Source organism: Pogona vitticeps, chromosome 1 (genome assembly GCF_051106095.1).
Source record: "Pogona vitticeps strain Pit_001003342236 chromosome 1, PviZW2.1, whole genome shotgun sequence".
Classification (NCBI taxonomy): domain Eukaryota; kingdom Metazoa; phylum Chordata; class Lepidosauria; order Squamata; family Agamidae; genus Pogona; species Pogona vitticeps.
Genome location: NC_135783.1, coordinates 172550807 through 172576464, shown reverse-complemented (window position 1 = coordinate 172576464; position 25658 = coordinate 172550807). Strand labels below are relative to the sequence as shown.

Genomic DNA, 25658 nt, shown 5'->3' with positions numbered 1-25658 from the left:
ATGACATCCCAGTTGAACTATTTAAAATCTTAAAAGATGATGCTGTTAAGGTGCTACATTCAATATGGCAGCAAGTTTGGAAAACGCAACTGTGGCCAGAGGATTGGAAAAGATCAGTCTACATCCCAATCCCCAAGCAAGGCAGTGCCAAAGAATGCTCCAACTACCGTACAATTGCACTCCTTTCACATGCTAGCAAGGTTATGCTCAAATCCTACAAGGTAGGCTTCAGCAGTATGTGGACCAAGAACTCCCAGAAGTACAAGCTGGATTCCAAAGGGGCAGAGGAACTCGAGACCAAATTGCTAACATGCGCTGGATTATGGAGAAAGCCAGAGAGTTCCAGAAAAATATCTACTTCTGCTTCATTGACTATGCAAAAGCCTTCGACTGTGTGGACCACAGCAAACTATGGGAAGTCCTTAAAGAAATGGGAGTGCCTGACCACCTTGTCTATCTCCTGAGAAACCTATATGTAGGACAGGAAGCAACAGTTAGAACTGGATATGGAACAACGGACTGGTTCAAAATTGGGAAAGGAGTACGACAAGGCTGTATATTGTCCCCCTGCTTATTTAACTTATATGCAGAATACATCATGTGGAAGGCTGGACTGGAGGAATCCCAAGCCGGAATTAAGATTGCCGGAAGAAATATCAACAATCTCAGATATGCAGATTATACCACTCTGCTGGCAGAAAGTGAGGAGGAATTAAAGAACCTTGTAATGAGGGTGAAAGAGGAGAGTGCAAAAAAAACGGCCTGAAACTCAACATCAAAAAAACTAAGGTCATGGCCACTGGTCCCATCACCTCCTGGGAAATAGAAGGGGAAGATATGGAAGCAGTGACAGATTTTACTTTCTTGGGCTCCATGATCACTGCAGATGGTGACAGCAGCCACAAAATTAAAAGACGCCTGCTTCTGGGGAGGAAAGCAATGACAAACCTTGACAGCATCTTAAAAAGTAGAGACATCACCTTGCCAACAAAAGTCTGAATAGTCAAAGCTATGGTTTTTCCTGTTTTGATGTATGGATGTGAGAGCTGGACCATAAAGAAAGCAGACCAGCAAAGAATTGATGCCTTTGAATTGTGGTGCTGGAGGAGACTCTTGAGAGTCCCCTGGACTGCAAGGAGAACAAACCTATCAATTCTAAAGGAAATCAACCCTGAGTGCTCACTGGAAGGACAGATCCTGAAGCTGAGGCTCCAGTACTTTGGCCGTATGATGAGAAGAGAAGACTCCTTGGAAAAGACCTTGATGTTAGGAAAGTGTGACGGCAAGAGGAGAAGGGGACAACCGAGGATGAGATGGCTGGACAGTGTCTGCGAAGCAACCAACATGAAATTGACAGACTTCCGGGAGGCAGTGGAAGATAGGAGGGCCTGGCGTGCTCTGGTCCATGGGGTCACGAAGAGTCGGACACGACTAAATGACTAAACAACAACAACAACAACATTGGAAGATAAACAGGGGCTTAATTTTCAAGTCTGATCACTGACACATGTCATCTCTGAAAAAATCCCAGTGAAGAAGGGAAAACATTAATTGAAAAGTATATACAATTTTAGTTTTAACTATGAATATAGTCCTAAGTAGGAAATATGTGTCACTGAATAGGATGGCCTTTAACAGAAGCACTACTGTTATTTTGAGGTTATTAAAAATGTAAATCTTTCACTGTTTAAACTGAAGAGCTAATTTTGCTTTTTGGGTAAGGAACTAGATAACAGCAACAAAAAAGCTGGGGATTAAAAGATTAACCAACCAAGATCTGACCCACTACTTTAAATTATTAGCATATTACCTTCTCAGCAGATTTTGGCAACTGTGATAATTCATAATCTTTCTTCGTTTCCAATATTCTTTTGACAAGCCCACCTGTTGAACATTAATGTATAGTTATAAATCGAAAAACAATACTTTTATGCTACACTAACATGGTGATAATCCAGTGCTGTTTTCCTTTGAATAGCATATTGGCTGAAATCCTGTTGCTTAGCATAGTATGCCTCACTAGAGTAGGCCCACTGAATCAGCAGGGATTTGGTGGATCAACTCCTCCATAACTTCCATTGATTCAAAGGGCTTACTGTAGCTGTTACTTTAGTGTTGCAAATTGGAATAAGAGTAGGCTCATCTGAATCAACAGAACTTATGGGAGGAGTTGACTCAGCAAATCCTTACTAATTCAGTGGGCCTACTCTTGTCCAACCTCCTTTGCTAAGCAGCAGGATTTCAACAATTAAATCCTTATGGATGCTGTAATGTAATAACAGTGGAGAGGCAACATACACAAATAATTCTCACTAGCATTAGGAACAATGGATATAGATACAGTATATGGAAAGCAGGACCTAAAGATAAGTAATAGTCATAATAAGAGGAATTCTGGAAGTGAAATGGTCAGCTTGCTTACCTGTAGCTGTAGTTTTTCAAGTGATTAGCTGTGAATTCACATATATGGGTTCCTTCCAGGCTTGCGTTAATGACACTGGAAACTTCCAGAACCTAAGGAAAGTGTTAAGACACATTCTCTCCACTGCACATACTCCCAACCTTACATCAGGCCTTCAGTTTCTCCAGTCGGCCACTGGTAAGAAGATAGGAATTGTGTGGCAGACTGAGGGGAGGCTGGGTGGGTTGCACGAATGCACAGATGACCACTTGAAGAACTGCCAAATGCAGCATTGAGTTTGGCCCTGATGTCTGATCTATAATGGTTGATGAGCATTGAAGGCTGAGCCCTGATCACTGCTTTACAAATATATCTCAGTTAAACTCTCTTGAGAAGTGCTGTTGATTCAGCAACTGATCTAGTTGAGTGCTTCTTCAAGAAATTAGGTTGTGAACTTCTGGCTTGACGCTGCGAAGAGACAGCAGCAGGAGGATGGAGCATCGTCCCCTGGGCTGAATTCTGACCTGTTTGGGACCCCCCAGGGCATTAAAACCACCCTTAAGAGGTGGTGAAATAAGAGTGATGCCTGTTGATCATGGGGGGGACGGCGGTTACTCCTATTTGATCTGGGAAATTCCCCAATCAACCAGCAGGTGGAAACAAGCAACTGAAAAACTTGCTTGCAAGTTGTCGGCAGCCGGAAACTGAGAAGCAATAAACCAGCTAATTAACATTGTTATCATTGGGTGAGAAATATTTATAACTATACTGTTTTATGACTTTCCCTGGACAAGACAATCCCTTTAACAGAAATAGTATCTCTTAACCTCACTACTTCAAGAGCAGCGGTGAATCTGGAGAGAGGAAGAGAGGCAAAGAGAAGCAAAGAAAATAAATTGGACACTAATTAGATATTTAATTATACTTCAAGGAAGGAAGTTTGGTAGTACTCTGGCATTAGAAACTTAAAAATCTTTCTCCTAATATTATTAATTAAACAACTCTGCAGTTAAACTGGTTATGTTATGGCTATTTACCGCTATCTACAGTGTTGGCAAAAAGCCCAGAACATTGACCTTGAAGACTCTGTGGAGATTCTGACTTCTTTTTTTTCTCTGAAGACTGAGTGAAATATAGACAAATTAACCCTTGAAAGTCTAATTCTGCAAAAGTGGAATTTTTCTTAAACTGTATCCTGAGTTCTGAACTTGACTGGAACACAAGCTGGGATAGAATTATTATGGGAATGGACTGCTTCTGGGGCTGCATTACAAGAATACAAACATCAAGGGAACTATCTGATGAGCAAGTGTCCTTCAACCTCCAAGGTAGACATTAGAGGTAAAACAAATAGTACTTACTTAACATATATTAGATATGATATAGACTTGACAGAAAATGTGGAGACAGAACTGGCTAAACAATTATATAAAGAAAATCTATATGAAATGCTTTAGATAATATTTATTATGTGTTAAGAACCTATTTAATTGTTATTGGTATAAAATATAAAGTTGGTTGGTTAAATTGTCTCAAAATTATATAGATTTGAAACCAGAATTGCTTGTATTAGGTACTTTATTAGAGGATTTTGAGAACACTGTACAGTATACTATAAGAGCAATATTATGATAGTAACCAATATTGTACACTAAAATACATACATGATTGGGTCAATGTTCAAAAAATATAAATATTCTGAAGGGACAACTAAGAAGACACTAAGAAGCAAAAACACATAATTATAAGCAACCCATGTGATACGATGTTTAACAAGAACAAACTGAATGTAGATAGATTGAAAAACTAATAAAATGTTAATAAAAAAGAAATTAGGTTGTGGTCTCTTTGCTAGTTGGTAACATAAGGTGATTGTGCTAACTATCCATTTAGACAATCTTCAAGGTGTAACATTCACCCTTCTTTGATCTCTGGTAGCTAACAAAAAATCTGAAATCCCTGTTCTGGATGTGTAAAAGGCTAATGCTCTGTAGACATTGAAATAGTGGAGTGATTTTTCCAATTCCAAAGTAGGTGGTGGGGAAAAAAAGCTGAAAGCATTAACGGCTGATTGATGTGGAACTTGCAGACCACTTAAGAAGGAGAGACTGGTCACTCCTGTGTGCGCCATGCTCACTAGCCCTATGTGCAGAAGTGACCATGACCAGGAAACCAGTCTTGGAGCTCAGAAGCCTGGGATGTGAAGATGCCATGGGTTTGAACAACGGTTTCATAAGTTCATTTAGCACCAAGGTGAGTGAACACTGTGGCATTGTGGGTCTGGAGGCTTGTCTCCATTTGCCGGTTGATACTGGTAGTAGGGTGGTGGGTATGGCCAATCAGGAGCAATTTTGTTGCTACAGTTAATACACTTTCATGGTTGAGGCCATAAAAAGAACAGGAAGAGCCGTTAATGGACAACTAAATGAATGCAAGAAGAAGTCTCTAAACCTATGTTTTTGTTCTGCAGAATGGAGAATGAGAAGAAGGCAAACGACTGAGTGGTAAGAACTATATAAAAACTTAGCAATCTGAGGTAAAATGTGAAGGCTCTGAGAAAGCTCCTAGGTGTTCTCTCAATGGCAGCAAAAAAGAAACTGAGGTCAAATGTCAAGTTCGGGAGTACCGTGTTTCCCCGAAAATAAGACAGGGTCTTATATTAATTTTTGTACCAACGAAGGCATTAGGGCGTATTTTCAGGGGATGTTATTTTTTTCATGAACAACAATCTACATTTATTCAAATACAGTCATGTCATCTTCTTCTGGTTGCTGCACAATGGTGGAGGATGGGGATTCACTTAACTGGGGCTTATTTTTGGGGTAGGGCTTATATTATGGGCATCCTGAAAAATCATACTAGGGCTTATTTTCAGGTTAGGTCTTATTTTTGGGGAAACAGGGTATGAGAGAGTGTGTCTTAACACTGTTCGTAGGCTCTAGAAGATTTTGAGATCATTTTCACAGGCACAAAAGGACCCCATATGCAGAGTGGATTTGATTCAACGCAGAATTTAAATAAAAATATCTATTTTAAAATTTTAAATCATGATTTAATTCAATTTGATTTTTTAAAAAATCATTGATTTTTATCTATCCCACACAGATCATGAAGAAAAACCAATGTTGTGCTAACAGCAGGCAATGTCAAATAACAGATACTTCCTCTTTTCTCCTCCCCTCAGCAGCTATCAAAAGGCTCTTGTCAGGGAGATCTACAGATCACTGTGGACAGTGTTTCAGTGGGAGAAGGGAATTTCCCAAAACTGGGTGGCAAAATTTCTTTTTTGGACGTAGTTTACAATGTTCTGCGGGTCACTCTGATTATTTTGTAGGTACAGAAAGCTTCCAGATACCGAACAGGAATGCAAAGATCAGTTGTATCTGTTTGCATTCCGTTTGCCCAAGACTGAGTTACATCCAATAAATAAAGGAAGAGGGGTCAAACACAATAGGGATGAGTATGTACTTTCAGAAGCCATCTTAGACTGAGACAAGCATGAAAATAAGGGGATGCAACTGAATAAAAATGTGGAGATTGACAGCGTTGAGCAAATAATAAGAAACAAGCACGAAAAGACAGAGAAGAAAATAATGGCTATGATTTAAGCCAAATTTACTGTTTTCTAAAATTAGCTAGAACAAATGTGAAAAAGCTTAGGGAGAAAACCACAAATTAAACCACTTACCGTGCTTTTCATCTTCCTCCAGCTCTACTGTTGCCTCCTGAGGAACAGCAGTTGAAGAAAAGAGGGAAATAAGTTTTATATTACTATGACTTAAGAGCCTAAAACCTTAACCTATAAAAACACAGCAACAGCTGTATTTCAAACCGGCAGTGGAAGTTATTTCTGTCTTTCAGAGATACTTCGTTTTCCAAAAATAAATGAAACCAAAATGAAGGTTACCAACTCATGCAGAGAATGGAGCTATATTTTACATATTTATTTTTCTTTTCTGTGAAATAAAAACAAACCTCAGTTTTCCAATTTGGAAACCATAGGCTCTGATAAGAATTTTCAGTTCAGTTTGAAACTGAAGGGTGGCTAATTATGCAGAAGATTCTAACAAATCCTTGTGAAAGAAGAATAACCCTACAGCATCCATACTGAATTACCAAGGCTGTAACAGATTTTTGAAAATTGGAGAAGAAAGCCATGAGCCAAGGTTCATGCCTCTAGGTTGCTTCTATTAGCTAATACTACGATGAGTGTTAACTGTTCCTTTCAGCAGTGATTTTCTATGACAATTCAACACTAGGCTAACAATCCTGATGGGTGCTTCCATCTCCAGATTGGATGCCATCATTCATAAGCTTGCCTTAAATAGCCATGTATAAATTCATGGGAGAGATTAGAGCAAACAGTGGGAAGCTCACATTTGAATGAGGAAATGAATGAACCCACCATTGCCATTTCTGTTATTTCAGGTAACTGTGGTGCTGCTTCTACCACAAACTGGTCATCCTCCTCCTCTTCCTCTTTATCTATAATTACATTTGACATGATTTTGGCACTTCCATTTCTAAAAGAAAGAAAAGAGAGAATCATAATTATTATGATTGTGAGAGGAAAAAGCTATTTCTTTTAATTCAAACACATCAGTATGGGTCCCACACTATGAAGCCACAAAAAACCAGGCTACTATATAAATTCTCAATCTTCTCTTCTTCGGGCTAAGTATATCCAGCTCTTTCAACCATTCTTCAAAGAGTTTGGTTTCCAGATCCTTCAGTCATCCTCCTTGTGCTAGCTGAGAAGAGGGAAGAGAGGCAGATTATATTGATTTGTTGCTTACAGTGGGGGCAGGGCCCCCCAAAACTATCAAATCCAGAAAAATCAACAAGTGGTAGTCCTCAAAGGCTGTATTCTCCAACTCAGTATTTTCCAGATACGTTAAGCTGCAACTCTTGATTTTTCTCCAGTCAATGGCCATGCTGGTATAAGGGTGATGGGAGGCACAGCCGAACACATCTGGAGAGCATCGGCTTGATAAAATCTGAAAAGTGTCTCGAAATGCTTTGCTGTTGATACCATCAAGTTGCATCTGCCTGATATAGAGTGTATTTCAATAATACATGTAGGATGTATATGACGTGTTTCACCACAACTGGATCAGACATCTGCAGGAATTTGTGCAGTTGACCCATTAGTTTAAATTGTGCAAATGCATACATAATGTCACTGAAATTTCGGGCATCCAGGCTAAGGAGTACAGCGGAGCTGTGAGGAGCATAACTTGTTCCAGATGGGCTTGAATCTCTCTTCCCTGATTTGCCTTTTGACTGACCTGAAGCACTTCTGTCTTGTCTTGATTAAATTTCATTTTGTTTGCCTTCATCTGTCCATTACTGACAACAGATACCAGCTTAGAACGAAAACACCTTCCTTCCAGTTAGCACAAAGAGGTTAAATGGAAATGAGAGTTGAGTGTCTCACCACAGTTTCACGTACATGTTAAATAGCTTGGGGAATAGAACTGAACCCCACAGGCCAAAAGCCAGTGTCAAACAGGAGTCCCCAGCACTACCTCCAGCAACAGAGCCACAATAAAACAGTGTCTCTGGTATCTATCCAAGAGATAAGGCCCAGAAGGATACTATGATCAATGGTGTTGAACACACCAAGAGGTCCAGAAAAATAAAGAGCCCTCCTCCATCCAGTCTCTCATGTAGGTCATCCATCAAAGCAGTCAAACTGTGTTTGCCCTAAAATAAGGTCTGTTGCTAAAATTCAACTATTTCACAACATATCCACATTGCTACACCTGATCCCGACTGGTACATGAGGGATGCAAACCCAAGACCAGCTTCAACCCATTCAGGTGTCTCCAGTTTCAACACTTTCTGCCTGTTAATCCCAGCAAGAGAACCACTGTTGGTAACTATCTCTTTACATGGACAGGACCCTTCTGATCCCCCTGGCAGAGCTTCTTTCCATGAGTATAATCTGGATAGCCATTGTTGTTACAGCTCAACTCTTTCCAACTATCAAAAACATTCTGTGGCACTATGAGAATTACATCCTCAGGGACAGAAAATAACCCTTGATTAAAGGTTTTCACTAGCAATTTCAGGGCACACACAACTTATATACAATGGGATGAAGATGTCTCCATGACAAAAATCACCAAAGCACACCTTTAATTATCAGGAATTTGCCACTGCTCCTAACATCACTCCCACTGCACAGGTGGAGCTGTGCAACAAGATTTCAGTCCATATATGGTAGAAGACTTTGTAAAATCTTGATCTTCACTTTTCTTGCATGGAAAATTAGTGAGATGGTTGTATAGAAATGGCAATCTTTGGCATTTCCTTTCTTCGGAAATGGAAAGTATTGTGAATGTTTGATCTGTCAGCTGTTGTTTTGTTTCCTTTGTCACACATTCTTGTTAGTATTTTGACAGATTCATTCTCTGTAGCCTGAACTAGCTATCCCATCTATTCTTCCAACTGTTTTGAGATCAGTTTTCCTTCACTTTCCAGAGTGACAGGTTCTTCATTAAAAAATTCTCCTTTGGAGGAATCTGTCGTCTTTGCATCTCTTCTATATTATAGTACAGTACTACATTATTTCCATCTTTATTTTACATTTCTCTGGTTAGGTTATATATTCCCCCATAAATTTTCAGGCATTCCTAATCTTAGTTTAAATTTCCCTTTGATTTTTAAAGACATTACAGAAGGTATCTGTCATTTTCCTACTGTTTGTTTTTCTCTTCTATTTGTTTGCACTTATTATTATAATAGTTCTACTGTCCCTGCATGCAAATGACTAAAATTCTGGATTCTCACCCTATTTCTATGACAATTTTAAGAGTTTTCTCAGTCAGCCATGGAAACTTTTCTTTACTATTTTTTCCTTATTTGTAGAAGTATTAATTAAATGGAACAATACAGCCTTAAAACATCTCAGAACGTATTGAAAGTGCCACATAACACAGTGTCCCCCATCAATTTTCCTCATAAATTTATTTCTTTATTTCAGTCTTGGGATAAATGCTTTTGCTCCTTATATTTTAATGATTTTTGTCTGCTAATTGCATATATTTGAAGCTAGCAAATATTAGAGCCTAGGTTTTCAGCAATGCTTACGGACTGCATTTAACTAGAAAAACAGACTAGAGAACTATATGAAAGCACTCTTAAAAGCATTATAAATAACTGACTTATTTTGTCCTTACCTCTCTGGCACTAAAGCATCTGTACTTTCTTGGCGTTTTATCCTGGGAGGAGCTGGCCTTGCACTGTTGGGTCTTGGTAATCTTCTGTGAAGTGGGTTAGAAAAGTGTTTCAGTTATTAACAGAATTCAACTCATGAAGCTTATTTTAAATGATTCTCCAAAAATCCATCATTTTAAACCTTGATATATTTTCCTTTATAAATGAATGTGTATTATTATACCAAAAAAAAAAAACCCCACCTGTAAATTTATTCTAATCAGTCAGGATACGAGAGAAGGGGGGAGAGATTTTTTTAAAAAAAAATCCAAACAAATATACAAAGTCCTGTGATTTTGACCAGAAATCATTAAGCATATATTTAACTTCCAATGAAACCAAAGGGACTGAAACATACATAATGTTGACTGGGCAGTGCCCTATTATCCGTTTGCATAACTGACAGTTAAAGAATACAGAAACCCAAATTTATTTCCACTCTTTCGGACCAATATGCTACATTTATCTATTCATATGATAATCTGAAACAGATTTTCAAGAAGTTTTAACATTCTAATCTTTTAAAAATCTAACAGTATCCAAGAAAAGATTTAATATGCTGAGAATTGAAAATGTATGCATGACAACTAACTTTACTTTTATATAATGCAATTCTGAGTCTGCTGCATCACTGGTTTTCTCTTTGTTTCATTTAACCCTGCTTCCATTACCTGTGAAGCAGAGATTTAAAGCAAGCTCTTTGAATGGAATTCTTCTAGCCATAAGGGGAGAAAAATGGGGAGGGACAAAGTGTGTACACATGCATATTGCATCCCAATGCTCCTTCCTACTTGTGCATGTTAACATAAAGTCACAGTTTAGCACTGCATGCAAACCAGGCCAATGTATTCTAAGCCACTTTCAGTTTAAATGATTGCAGCAGAATCAACTCAAGTTAAAAAGATCTTAGATGCCACTGACCTCAATTCAAGAACATGATTAAGTATCCTGATTGAAATAAGCGGCATGCAATTAACTCTGGCTGGTTTCTACCCATATATTCAACCATGGGGTAAATCCAACATTGCATAGTTCCCACCACAGACGCCAATGCCACCCAAAAACCTAGCTGGGAGAGTTTTACAGCTCTCCAGAGGCAATCTGAAGAGTCCAGTCATGAGGAATGTGATCATTCCCCTCCCAATTTTACTACATTTCATCATTCTGAAATTAAATTCCACCTCTGAATCCTGAACTTAGTAAAGAAGTTAATGAGCATAAATGAAAGGAAAGAGATACAAGTGCACCTTTGAGTAACTTGGGGAGGAGGTTCATTAGCAATTTCAGTATTCTCAGGAACAATTATCTTTTCACTGGCAGCAGGGTTCAGAACATCACCCTCTATTAAATAAAACAGATATTACATATCATTTTGAAAATTGTATTTACATTGAAACTCTTTAACATTTCTTTTTCCACCCTACTACTAATTCAGATTGCCCTTACAGCTTTTATTATGAAGAGTGAGATTCTCTGTAGTAGATGAAAGCAAGACCAATTTGAAAACTCCTTCTCCTTGATTACTCATATAACACTCTACATTCTACTCATACATTCTAAGATAAAAGCAAATTCACAATACAGTGGTGCCTTGCTTAACGAGTGCACCGTTTAACGAAGAATCCGTATAGCGATCCCTTTTTGGGGATCGCTATACGGATCTGCCCCAATCGCCGCACTCGCTTTGCGACGATTGGGGCGTCCGGCGGCCATTTTGGAGCCGCCAAACAGCTGATCGGCGGCTCCAAAATGGCCGCCGGATGACCCGAAATGGCCCCCTATCAGTGTTTTCGCGCCCTCCCCTTGCTTACGGAGGTCGTGAAAACGCTGCGGGGGGCATTTCGGGTCATCCGCGGCCATTAAAATTAAAATGGCCGCGGATGGCCCGAAATGCCCCCCGCAGCGTTTTCGCGACCTCCGTAAGCAAGGGGAGGGCGCGAAAACACTGATAGGGGGCCATTTCGGGTCATCCGGCGGCCATTTTGGAGCCGCCGATCAGCTGATCGGCGGCTCCAAAATGGCCGCCGGACGCAAAAACATCGCTGGAGGGGTAAGTTTGGACGCTTATTGGAACGCATTAAACTAAGTTTAATGCGTTCCAATAGGCTTTCCTTGCCTGCACAGCGATGTTTTCGTATAGCGAAGGTTAATCCGGAACGGATTAACCTCGCTATACGGGGCACCACTGTACATTCATATCAATGTCCAACCTGAATATAAAGCAACATATTTCCAGGTTATATATTATTGACATTTAGATACACTAAAGATTTCCCTCACACTTATCAGTTTTAAAATTTATCATTAATTTTACCTGCATCACTGGACGATTCACCTGCAAAATAAATGCATCTTGATTATTTTTCAGTTAGGAGCAATTTAGACATGCTGAGGTCAGGTTACACATTTGGGCATGTGTGTGCAGGGGGTGGGCAGATGAAAGGAAACCAGCATGCTCCCCTTCAGGAGTTGCAGGATGCTACAGCTGGGCCCCAGAAAAACATAGTAGTCTCTCAAGCCCTCCAATGTTAATCAGAAACCATGATCCATGCCATCATTAGTTTCTATTTCTTTTTTTAGAGAAAGCAACAACATCGTTTAGGAGACATCAAGAGACTAGACAGTGCACGATGGCTATATATTTATGGCAGCATCCTATTCAATTTATCATATTTGCAATGACAATTGTGCAGTGTTCTTTATTTTCTGGGGTGTCCACTGTGTACCTACGTACACACTGGTTGTGCAGCTGAGCGTCCAAACAGGTGCGGGCCAGATATCTGGAAAATGGGGAAAAATGCTTGCATGACTGCCATTCCACACATGGTAAATCAAATGTGATACTGCTGGTAGTCTCTAAGCTGTTACTAGACTGTTTTATTGCAACTGCCTAGCAAGGCGTCCATTGCAAAACTCTTGAAAAGGAAGAATTTGTTGCCTATAATTAGAACAACAAGGGGATGTATTATTTATTTATTAGATTTATATACCGCCCATCTAGAACATGTCTATTCATTCTATCTTATGGAAGTTAAGTTTGGAAAGCTGGTAGATTTAATTTTTATGTGTTCTCTTTGAGTTACTCCTTGGAAGGCATCAAAATGGAAGATACATTTCCAACAATGTACGCAGCATTTGAAATACAGATTGGAAGTTGGAAATAAGCAATAGCTTAAAAAATATAAATAACATTTAATCAAATGGATTAAACATGTACCTTCCAGAAAGTGTATTGAAGAAGTGCCTCCTGATTTGCTTACCTCTCTGCTTTATTGAAAGTTCTGCTTCAGCTTTTCCTTGTAAAATAGTTGCTGGTTTTTCATGTGCAAGTCTAGCTGCAAAGCTATTTGCTCCCATTATTCCTAGCACAAAAGTTTGCAGTGCAAAGCCATTAAACTAGTTAAAGGACAATAGGAAAAGGTGCTGTGCTGACTATTATTTTAAGTCATTGCTTGAGATCAATTTTTTATTTTCCTTGTACTACATGCACAGTCCATCCTTTAAAAACTTTGCAAGAATGCTTCAAAAGGTCTTAGGAACCCTCATATGTTAGTGACTTCCAGATTCTAGGAAGATCAATTTCACAGTGCATACAATCACTCCTTCCTTAAATCCTCACCATTAAGAGATAGGAGCTGAAAAATCTCCAAGCAAAAGAACACTTCTGTTTTGACAAATTTGGCAAATCAAATCTATCAGCAATCTGTCACTATAGACCGGTGATAACAACACTCATTATGTAGCTGTTTACAGAAATGTGCAGGGTGTAACAGTATTTTTATCTATACTGTAAATAAACAATTGAGTCTGAGTGAGACTCACCTACTAAGCTTTGGTCAAAGATCTGTAACAGATACTTCTTGACTCCTAATTTAGGCTGTTAGTCACTACACAATACCCGCTTTGGGGAGCTGGGAGAATTCCCATTTGTACACAATACTCTGCTACATACTGTATGCTCATAGCTTTTCTGGAGCTCATACAAGAAGACAAAAGAATGATCTTATGCTTATGTAATAACAAAACAGAGCTCAACAGGTGGAGCATTTTCTTCTGTCCTCAGGAAATCTGATATCAACCTTGGATTCTAAAGTTTCTAAAAATGCTTTAGTTGATTTCACAATGCAAGACCAATTACACAGTAAAACCTGTCTTGCCATACTGTTGTACTGCTTATGACAAATGCTAACACCTATTTAGCATTCAAAGATCAAGCAAGATACCTTTGCCTTTTCTTACCTGGCTCTTCGGCTGTAATAACTTGCTCAACTTTCTCTTTTAATACGTTACCTGTTCCTTCAACTGCAACACTAGATAAACTTTTACTAGCTTCCCTTCGTCCTAACATGAAAAAACATGAGTTATGTTCTATATACTGTTAGAATTATTCAATAGGTTTAAAATCAGCTGATTTACACAGACTTTGTGTATAGCTTTCTGATACAAAAAGCCACCTGCCTGTTTACTCACATGGCCCTACATTATTTCTTCAAACTACCAAACTTTTATGCTAGTGTCAGATAACTGCTGCTTGCAACATCGGGACTTCCAAATGCTAGAACTACCAAGTATAGACTTGCAAGGGGAAATGTGGTTAGTTTAAAATGCAAGATGGAACTTCTCATATGCGTAAAACAGGATGAAAAGGGAGGTTAAGGCACATAAACTCATGGCTCATGTTCTATTATGACCAAACTGAGCTGTAGACCATGAAGTGCTTCAGATGTTGAGGCACTTTCAGGACTCAATGAAACAGAGAGCTCTGCTGTAACTACCTTCAACTCCAGGTTTGGCTCGTTGTCTTGGTCCTTTCGCTGAATGTTGCTTTGACAACCGTGCTGTATTTTCACCCTTAAAAATATATGCAAAAACAAATAATAACGAACAAAGGTTGTTCAGCCATAAAGTTGCAGTACATTACTGTTCTTCCCCAAGAGCGTCATGACACAGTGGTTAAACTGCAGTACTGCAGTGCAGATTCTTCATACCATGAGTTCGATCCTGGATTCAGGTAGTGGTTGACTCAGCTTTCCATCCCTCTATGGTTGGTAAAATGAGTACCCAGCTCGCTGGGGATGGGACAATGTGTAGTCTGCATAATTAAATTGCAAACTGCCCAGAGAGAGCTTTAAGCACTATGGAAAAGTAAATAAGCAGCACACTTCGCTTCGCTTCCTCCTCTTGTCCTAATTTGCAGTGATAACTAATGATCACAGATGCACAGAGATTAAAATCCCCATCAGTATATGCAATCTATATACAGAGAGGGCAGGGTAAGGCAACTACCTTAGCTTCTATTTAGTGCCATGATTTAGGCAAAATTATGGGCAACATAGGCTGAGCTTGTCAATTCTATAAATACCCTCTATTTTTCCAGTTCAATCAGTGTTTTAGACACTGCAGTCAGAGCAGAGAGTCAGTGTGACTGGTCCTTCCTACCAATGAGGAGGAAGAGAAGATTGAACACGTATACGGTCATTTTTCATGAAAAGAAAAATAAATTAAAAGAGTCCCACAGGGGGAGACACAGAATGGGCAAAAATCTTCCACTGTAGTAGCTATAAAGAACCCAGAATTTCCATAGGTATCACTTTTCATATAAGGAGCCCCTATGCTACATAGGTGTTACGGTACAGGAGCATGTCCTTTAGCAAAAATACAAATATAAGTATTTCTCCAAAATCCTCTTTCTAGATGTGCATTCAGCTAAACTCTACAATAAGAAGAGTTGTAAGGGTGATGATGCGCCATCTAAAACCAACAGCTTTAGAAAAAAGATTCAAGACCATATGTGGAATACCTAATAAACAAATAAATCAATAAAATTATTCGCTTAATGACTTTAATTTAATATTGTACTAATGGGATTACACTAAGACTTCTTTATAACATAATTTCCTCTGGATGTAGTTTGACTAATTTGGTATTAGATTTTTAGGAATACTGCTTGGAAGACAATAAAGATGATCTCATTAATATTTAAAAATGGAATCTTATTTCTCTTTTTTCCTTCGAATGGAAGGAAATAATTTAATTTCAGGTTTATGCTGAATCATTATTGTATCCTATTTTTAAATCTAAATCATCTTATTTTAAGTTTTACTCATTTGCAAAGAATTACAATAGCTGGGTTCCTGCTGTACAGTTATGCAGAAGATGTAACTTTTACAGGCAAACTGCGGTAAGTAAAACTCCATAGACATTATCTGTTGCATGACAACTTGCATCCCAATAATGTTGTTCTGTGATTTAATTTGATGCTTCAGATCAACAATTACCCAAACCAAGCTTTTACTATGAAGGCAATGAAATCAGAGGCTTCACTTATTTCATTTTACTTTTATCCTGTTCTTTCATGTAGGAGCTCAAAATAGCTAATGTTTATATAAAAATGCAGCACTCTGATCAAACTGGAGAAATACCTAAAATCAGAAAATGCATTTTTTCATGTATGTAATTAAAATAAAGGAAAGAGCCCTCCCCCCCAAAACCCAAACAAACAAAATACTTGTTTATTCCTTAAGCTCATACAAACAAATATGAGATTTCTAATATTTATTTCTAATGACGAAATAAGAGATTTCGTCGTTAGAAATAGAGATTTCTAATGACGAAAAGGTGGGGCTTGTCACGGTGCTGCTGGCAGCTTCTGGGAAGAGCTCCCAGGAAAAGCTGGAACCTCCCGGTCTGGGGATCCTTCAGAAATGAGGGATCAAAAGGGTGACTAGGAGAAGTCTTCCTGAAGCATGGTGAGCAGCGGAGGTGAGGGAAGCTGGGCAGCAACCTGGTGCTTCTTCCCTCTGAAGAGATCACCCTGAACACAGATCAGGTGGGAGCCATTTTGGGCACACAGCTGTGAGTAACCCACCCACCCTGGAGGAGAGGAGAACAAACAAATATGGCATTAAAAATACACAACAACAAAGTAAGTTGAAGCCTTTGATTTATGAACAGCCCCATTAAGCGGAAAAAGAAATCAAAGTGAAAATATTTAGCCGAAAGAAGGCAAAGAGCGGCAAGCTTGCTTACCAGTCTGCTTCCTCAAAAGTGAAACTGGCTCTCAGATAGCTGGCTGGTCAAGGCCAAAAGTGAGAGAGTGAGACAGAATTTTTTGTTTGTTTGTTTCTGGAAAAAATCCCAGAGTGAATAACAGTGGATGGGATTTAAGAGACTGAAATCCTGTGATTGCTGTTTAGCTTGGACCTTCCCCCTAGACTGTGTGGGACTCTCATAATAGAATTTTGTTAGGTTTCTGGAGGAGAAGGAATGAGCCTTTAGAAGCAAGGAAACCAGACTGAGAAACAACATCGCAGTACCAGAGTTCTTGATAGCATACAGTGGGGTCTTGACTTGAGAACGTAATCCATATTGGAAGGCGGTTCTCAAGTCAAAAAGTCTGTAAGTCAAGTCTCCATTGACCTACAGTGCATTGAAAACCGATTAATCCCGTAACAGGCCGTTTTTGTTCCATTTTGGTTTTTTTCTGGTCTGTAAGTCAAATCTCAGTCTGCAAGTCAAACCTAAATTTTGCGGCCAGAGAAGTCTGTAACTCAAAAAGTCTGTAAGTCAAGCCGTCTGTAAGTCAAGGGTCCACTGTAGATCTGGAAGAGATAATGTTGTTGAGGCTGGACTGTGGAGCTAGGAAAACCAGGACTGGAGTTCTTGATTGAATCTTTGGACTAATGAAAGGAACATACGGCGGACTATAAGGACACCTACTGGAGAGACTGAAACCACGATTGCTGTTTAGTTTGGACTTTTTCGCTGGATTGCATGGGACTCTGATAATAGAACTGTTAGGTTTCTGGAGAAGGAATATTTTTGCCACAGTTGTATTTTAAACTGCTGGGCTAAAACTTGGTATATAACATCTGTGTAAAGATGGGAGGAAGAGCCTAGGGGAGTTTTTAGATTGTGGGTTTGGCTTGTTGATAAAATAGTGGGAACTTCTGAAAGGTATTTGAGGGTTGGTCACTTTGGTGAAGGATATAGTATTATTTATACAAACCCCATTCATTGGGAAGATCGAAATGGCCTCCAAAAAGCTAAAGCATCAAATGCTGGAGACCTTTCTTGCCCAGTCTCAAAGTTTGGGAAAATTAGTTGCACAAGAATCAGATAAATAATGGCAGACTACCATGCAAAAGATAAATGAACGTCTTAGCTAAATAGTAGATCAGATGAAAGAGATGACATTAGATGTCAAACAACAGTTAAATGAAACTCCACTAATCCCATAATCGCTTTTGAGTATGATACCAGGTAACATAGATGAGATAAAGAGTTACCCAGTGATCTATATAGAACTAGTCAGAAAGCTTTATGTTAAAAATCGGAAGAAAGCAGAGATACCGAAACAAGAGGAACTTGTGAAGATATGGGAAGTGGCAGAAATGGATATTCTTTCAGACGTGTTGAAAGACTGTCCAATTCAGTAGGAAACTGAACAATGGGATTTATTATACAAATGGCCTCAGTCCCCAGATAGTGCTGGAGTAACAAAGATTTAAACTAAGACATAATTGTAAGTTGAAAGCTGGAGGGTAATCAAATTGTAAAAAAGCGGAAAGTTGATTTGTTATCGTAACATGAATAGATTGGATGATTGTATACTTTGTGTTCTCCTATCCCCCTAACCCTTTTTCTTTCCCCCTACTCCCTTTTACCCTTTGTATTCCCTGCCTTATTCTTAGTTGATAAAAAATAAATATTTAAAAACAGTTCACCTCTGAAATTACACCTTTCAGAGTAACTACACAATCAGATTTTGGCCAATGAAAGATTCAATTATTTGTAAAGTGATGACATTATAGCACTTACTTCTTTATCTGTCCCAGCATTATCTTTTGCAGATTGTTCCACAGATCTTTTAGTCACATTCTCATCAGATTCTGGGGCCTAGAAGAAGAAAACTATTTAAAGTGAAACACTGAAATTATAAATATATCATTTTTCTTATTATACTTCTGAAAAAAATTAACCCCTGCCAATAAATCATATATGCATGTAAACCTGCACTTATATGTATATTCATACATAAAAATAAAATATGAAAAAATGGAAAACACTACGTTAAATCATAATGGTTAAAATCCTGTTGGTATTTTACACATTCACATGAAGAATCACATATGTTGCACACTAATCAACAAAGTCCTTTGCATGTGCCATGCACATGGTTTGGGGTATAACTGGGCATATGACTGGCATGGACCCAGTACCTCATCAGTTAGCTCACCAACCTACAGGATTTTGTATGTGTATATGTAAAATCCAAACAGGATTTGGCCGATAGTGTGGTGTGGTTCAACCAGAGGTAATTTCAGAGAGACTGAAGAATATGCTTAACTTGCCCACTTAAAATCCATGAAATTTGTGTGATTAGGCTATTCTCTAACAATTGAGTAGTTTCAGATATTGTTCATATGTTAGTTTACCTAACACAAGTAATATTCTAATATTGTAAAATGTCTGCAGGAAAGGCTGTAGTATTTCATTATTTTATCAACCATTCTCATATACGTTTTACATATTTTTTCACAATAAAGGAGGGCAGTTTAATCCAATGGTTGTATCTGATTAATCACTCAACAAGCCAAGATTGCCAGTGATTCATTTTTAATATTTTGTCTCTAGAAATCCAACTGCATCTTTGCTAATATACCGAGTTGTGCTTGAAAAAGAATATGTGTATTCTGATAAGTGCTACAATTCAATCAGTGTTACTGTACATTATGAAAGAAATAGCCACTGCCTCCTGCCACCAGTAATGTTGCTACACTAGTTTCTGGCAAGCCAAAATACATCTGAATAACAACTCCTTATTCAATGTTAAGATTTTTTACAAAAATTCAAATCAGAGGTTCCTTCAAAGCCAAAGTTTAATGATTTTTGTAAAAATTAGAACACCTACAACGCTGATTGTAGCTCTATGCTACGGTGAAGTTTTACGTACACACAGAGAAAATCTGCAGATAATCTAACTGTAAACTACTTGACAGGGTATGCATTTTTAATACAGATTAGCTCAAAAATGTGTGAACTGCCATCAATTGCAAGTTTACATACTTTGAAAAACTTCCACAAAACGTCACCTTTTTATCTTGGTCTTTTCTTTGCTCTCTTGATGACTCCACGTCTTTGCCTCGCTCCCTTCGCTTGTCTTTTTCTTTATCCTTTCCTCTTTCTTTGGTCTTTTCATGCTCCTTATCCTTGTCCCTCCCCCTCTCTTTGTCTTTTTCTCTTGATCTCTCTTTTTCTCTTCCTCCCTCATGTTGTTTCCTTTCTCTTTCTCTTTCTTTATCACGTTGGTCTTTTTCTCCTTCAACATCTCCTTTTTCTTTGTCTCTAATTTTCTCAGCTTCTCTTCCCTGCTTGGATGATCTGTTCTTGGTTCTTTCTTTTTCAGGCTTTTCACCTTCTTTAAAATTGTCTTTATCAAGATTTTTTTGACGGTTTGCATGATCTTTATGTTTGTCGCTTTCTTTTTCCTTTCGTTTGCTCTCTTCCTCTTTTAACTCTTCTCTGGATTTTTGGTCTTGATCTGTGTTCTCTTTTATTTCACAGTCACCTCTTCCCTAAATAATAAAATATAACAATATTAAATTGTAAACAATCTTCTATTTTGTTATTCATGAAACAAATATGGTTTATAATTAATCTAACAAATACATTGTTCAACGTACCTCTTTATGGGACCTCTGTTCCTCTGTTCTAGAGTCTCTGTTTAGGTGTTTACTAGATGGAGTCTTTCCTTTGATATCTGGTTTCTCCCCAGTAAGGACTTTTTTAACAGCTTCATCACTGGATAGCTAAAAAGAGAAAACTCATCAAACATCTTACAATGTTTTAGTTCAGAACAGTAATTCTATTTCTATAACTGAAGAAAACAAGTATTCCAACTCCATGTACAGTGGTGCCTCGCACAACGATGTTAATTGGTTCCAAAAAATTCATCGCTGTGTGAAACCATCGTTCTGCGAAACACCATTTCCCATAGGAATGCATTGAAAACCGGTTAATCCGTTCCAATTGGAATGGATTGCCGTCCTTAAGCGAAAATCGCCATAGGAAACATCGTTGAGTGAAACGCGGTTCCCCAAATGAAATGCATTGAAGCCTATTCAATGCATTTCAATGGTTTAGCGAAGTCAATTTTTGCAAATTTAAGTGTGTCATAAAAGGGTCAAAAACGGTTTTAAATGCTTGGAATAGCTTCTGCACCTTCTAAAACGGGTGCAAATTTAATTTGGCTTTGATCTGACTTTTCGTTAATTTTTGCTGAATTTTTGTCTCCCCCACCAACTTTTGACAGCTGTCAAAATTTGATAGCTCCATTATTTCCTATGGGGGAGGAAAAAATTCACAAAAAATTAACAAAGACTCAGAACAAAGCCAAACTTAGCTTACACACAATTAGAAGGTCCTGTAATGAACCCAAGCATTTAAAACAGTTGCTGACTTTTCGTTAATTCTTTGTGAATTTTTTTCTCCCCCATAGGAAACAATGGAGCTGTCAAATTTTGACAGCTCCATTGTTTCCTATGGGGGAGAAAAAAATTCAGCAAAAATTAACGAAAAGTCAGATCAAAGCCAAATTAAGTTTGCACCCGTTTTAGAAGGTGCTCTAATGAATCCAAGCATTTAGAACCTTTTGACCATTTTAAGACACTTTTTAAAATGAAAAAACAAACATCGTTATGTGAAGCAGGGGACCTAAAAACGCATTCGCTATGTGAAGCATGGTCCCAAACTTCGCTAAGCGAAAATCGCCCATAGGAAACATCATTAAATGGTGCATATTATTTTCTAAAAAACCCCATCGTTATGTGAATTCATCACTAAACGAGGCACTCGTTAAGCGAGGCACCACTGTATATTCCTTTCAACTCCACACCTGTATATCCATCATACCCCTGACACATTCTTGAAATCTCCTGATTCTTGGACCCCAGTGCCAACAGAACACTCCTGGCAGGACAGCAATAGGCTTTTCTGCTGCCACATTGGGAAAGCTTTCAGTCACAGACTAAATGTAGCTAGGATTTAAAAAAAGGAGATATATGGAGGAATTCATTGGTGTAGCTGTTGTTTTTGGTACCCATCATTACAGTTATGATATGTTTTCATGCAGGATTAGCTTTGCTTTAATAATGTTTTAAATTGGACTACATAAATATTTAGGTAATGTAAGATGTCTATACAACATGCAACATTACATGAGGCTACTTTTTTATTTTTGTTTATCAAATATAAGTAAAAGATGCTAGCAGCAAATGTGAAGTACAAACAGAGTGGACAGGATGACAACTTGAGAGTGATAAACAAATAGTCAAAAATACTTTATTACTCATTAACTTTGAATGAGTTCAAATTCCAAGGGCTGAATGAACTGCATCCAAGAATACTGAAGGAACTGGCTAAACAGACTTCGAAACCCCCATCTATTATTTTCTTGAAATTATGGAAGATGGGTGAGGTGCTGGATGACTGGAGAAGAGCTCTCATTTTCCTTGTCTTCAAAAGGGGCATAAAGGAGGAACCTGGAAACTACAGATCAGTTAGCCTGACATCAATGCTACAGAAAATTTTGAAGGAGGTTATACAGAAGGGACGTGGTGGCGCTGCGGGTTAAACCGCAGAAACCTCTGTGCTGCAATGTGAGAAGACAAGCAATTTTAAGATCGAATCCATGCGACAGAGTGAACTCCCGTCGCTTGTCCCAGCTCCTGGCAACCTAGCAGTTCGAAAGCATGTAATTGCGAGTAGATAAATAAGGTAACGGTGTTCCGTGTCTAGTCGCACTGGCCACGTAACCACGGAAACTGTCTTTAGACAAACGCTGGCTCTACAGCTTGGAAATGGGGATGAGCACTGTACCCTAGAGTTGGACACGACTAGACTAAATGTCACGGGGAACCTTTACCTATAAAGCAGTCACTCTGCAAGTGCCATGAAAACAATGCAGTAATAACTAGAAGCCAACACAGGTTTGTTCCAAACAAATCCTGCCAGACTAATCTTGTCTCATTTTTTGATTGGGTAACCTTGCTGGTAGGAAGTGGAAAATGAGTCCACGCTACATGTCAAACCCAGTGTTAGTGTCTACTGGATCCCCCCCAAGGGCCTTGAATTGAGGATATAAGTCAAAGATGCCGTGCATGTGGGATATTGTCTGATTATGAACTATGCAGTTTAGGAGTGAGATATATTTCTGCTTCTTACACCCAGCCACCTAACTTACACCTAATGGTTACAGGATTGTTGCAAGGATTATTTGGGTGTGTTGGAAATAGATGAGCTTTTGTATGTATTACGTGGGGTTTTATGAGGTTTTATGTTTTAAGCTGTAAACTATCCAGTATAGTGTCACATTCCTGCGTGGCCCTTGGTCGTTTCACCAAGCAAAGGTGCACGCTGCGTGTTGTTCATCTGCCACCAGTTGATTACATCAACTTTATTCACTATTAATGACAGATGTCCAGGCAATGTTATCATTTAAGAACCAAGTAGAAATTGTTTGTTACAAGTGATAAATGTCCAGTCAATGTTGTTAACTCTCAACTAAACAACCTTCTTTCTCTACTCTCAACCACCTACTCTACCCTCCCTCCTTTTTTATCCACTTGACTCTGTCCCCCACCAACTCCTATTGGTGCACGCAAATTTCAATGTAAATATTCATGAGCAGGGTGAATGCTACATACAGTGCTTACAATAATGGGGTGGTGTATAAACAAAACAAAACAACCGTGATTTCAATAAAGCCTCTCACAAAATGCCCCATGATATTCTGATTAGCACTGGGCTGAAAACAACAGAATGAAATTTAACAGGGATTAAGTGCAAAGTTCTATAGCTGCGGGGGGGAAACAAATGCACAGTTTCAAGATGGGGGATACTTGGCTCAGGAACACTGAAGTGCTCCAATGCTGGAACTATTCAAGAGAGAATTGGACAACCATCCATCAGATCTACTTTGATTTGGATTCTTACACTGAGCAGGGAGCTGGATTCTTCCAATTCAATTTTTCTATGATTCTAAACTGCATCCAAATCAATTTAGGACTACTGAATGTTTTCTAAAATATCTGTATCACAGGGGGCTTGCTCTTCTCATCTTCAGATCATTCTGCATTCAGGCAACATTCAGCAATTCTAATATCCCATTTCTGCCATCATAATTTGCTGACATTTGAGCCTTCAGTAGTTCCACGTAAAAGTCCAAATATTTACAACTGCACCTGTTGCTGAAAGTCTAAAAAGGCAACTAACAGCTTGCTTATTTTCCAAGAGATACACTGTTAATTATTTTAAACATCACCTCTTCTTCTCTTCTTTTAAAAACGTTTACAATTTCTCTACATTATTTAAAATATTTTTATCTCACATTTGCTAGAATCCAATTGCATTTGGCAAAGCATAAAATTGTACCTGAGGAAGATCATGGGCAGTTATACCCAGGCAGTCTGTCTGTCTGACTTTGCAACTAGTTGTGCAACTAACTGCGCAATTAATTATGCACCAACAGTACAAATGACCATACAATTGTGCTCACACAACTGCTTCTTGTATAAGACTTCCAGCTTGGTGCAGATTTCACAGGGGTCTGTGCAATTTCAAGCTACACAGGCATAGCTGCACAACATGATTTTGGTCACTATTATGTAAACATGGCAATTCAGGCAAAGTCTGCATTCCATCAGATGAATTAATTACATATTGCAGAGAAGAACTAATGAACAGGTAACTACACAATGACGTATACAAGTGCATGTCTACTGTATCTTTATAACAGAGGCATTAGAAGGGATGGATTTTCAGCTGAAGAGCAGTGGCTAAGGGATGTTGAATCTTTCACCTCTCACTCTATCCCTGACTTCCCTTGAGACTCCTCCTTCTTACTTGTACCCATTTACAAGTTCTAGATCTGTGTGTGAACCAGATTATTGAACCAGGTAGATTAAAGATGTCTGTAGAAATCCTACCTTATTTAGACAGCATTTGGCAATTGCTTGGAGCAGTTCATTTGTTCTTTCAGGTTCATGTCCAGCAACAATACGTGCTGGTTTCACCGCCAAGGGTTCCCCTGTCACTATGATGACAACATCAATGGCTTTCTGCAGGAAGCTGATTTTTGCATCTTTATCCTAGCAGAACATGTTTTTTTAAAAAATATGCAGATATTAGTATAAATGATGATCTTCATTGACTATAATTCAGTGAAATGTTATTGGATAGGACGATAAGTTTAAAAGATAACTATTTAGTATTTTGGTAAAGTTCAGAAATGGCATTAAATCACACTTCATTATCCCATGCGCATATGGAATGATTCATAAATTCAATTCAATTAAATAATGGAACTGCATACCTACCTTGACATTATCAGATTTCATCTCTTCGTCTGTGTACAGGCCTCTCATGAAACCAGTTGATCTAATTACCTTTAAAATAATAATAATAAAAAACATTCTGTTTATGGATTTGTCAGGTATCCTAAACTTTATTGTTTATCTCCATTATCACTAGTGTTCTATTTATGGATTTTCCAAACATCACATATCTTGCCTAGTAGTAATAATTACCATGGATAAATGTGTTTTTAAAATGTATTTTACAATGAAATTTAAATGTAACAGTATTAAGGCAATTCTTACACACTTCAACTAAGTAAAAATACAAATAAGCATGAAAAACATAAATATCAGGTGTCTCTCAGTCCCTTTCCTTGCTTTTTTGTTTCTCTGAGGTTAATCTGAGTTATTATTTCTCCGTTCCTGATGTCTAGATGATCTCCAATGGTTTCACTAGCCTGAATCTTCGTTTTACATCTTTGTCAAGGGAGGGTGCACTGCCTTTTATAGTTGCTCAGCTAAATATGAATGAATATTATTTGTAACGAGTTCATGTGTAATTTTTTTTCTTATGGGTAAGATCGAACAACTCTGACACATAGAATTCTCCATGCCACTTCAGTATTCCTGCAATGCTTAGTCCCTGTTGGTATCCTTTCCTTAAAAAGTCTCATAATTAT

General features: G+C 38.3%; 1 protein-coding gene across 10 annotated transcripts in view; it reads right to left on the bottom strand.

The window, feature by feature from the left end:
* The window catches only part of TRAF3IP1 (TRAF3 interacting protein 1), a 41281-nt gene that overhangs the window by 11689 nt on the left and 3934 nt on the right, over positions 1–25658 (bottom strand). For 4 of the 10 annotated variants that reach the window (XR_012080504.2, XR_012080501.2, XR_012080503.2 and 1 more), the window contains exons 2-15: positions 25000–25068; positions 24610–24771; positions 20308–20433; positions 19717–20199; positions 18443–18520; positions 14398–14473; positions 13862–13963; positions 12883–12984; positions 11937–11957; positions 10870–10963; positions 9586–9669; positions 6807–6924; positions 6090–6126; positions 1811–1884 (exon numbers count right to left, since the gene is read on the bottom strand). Coding sequence is in view for 5 of the 10 variants with exons in the window: in XM_072977380.2 (XP_072833481.2) it covers positions 1811–1884; positions 6090–6126; positions 6807–6924; positions 9586–9669; positions 10870–10963; positions 11937–11957; positions 12883–12984; positions 13862–13963; positions 14398–14473; positions 18443–18520; positions 19717–20199; positions 20308–20433; positions 24610–24771; positions 25000–25068 (1626 nt within the window). In the remaining 5 variants the exon portion in view is untranslated. The remainder of the gene's footprint in view (positions 1–1810; positions 1885–6089; positions 6127–6806; positions 6925–9585; positions 9670–10869; positions 10964–11936; positions 11958–12882; positions 12985–13861; positions 13964–14397; positions 14474–18442; positions 18521–19716; positions 20200–20307; positions 20434–24609; positions 24772–24999; positions 25069–25658) is intronic. The other 6 variants (XR_013537974.1, XM_072977385.2, XR_012080505.2 and 3 more) reach the window with 4 other exon arrangements.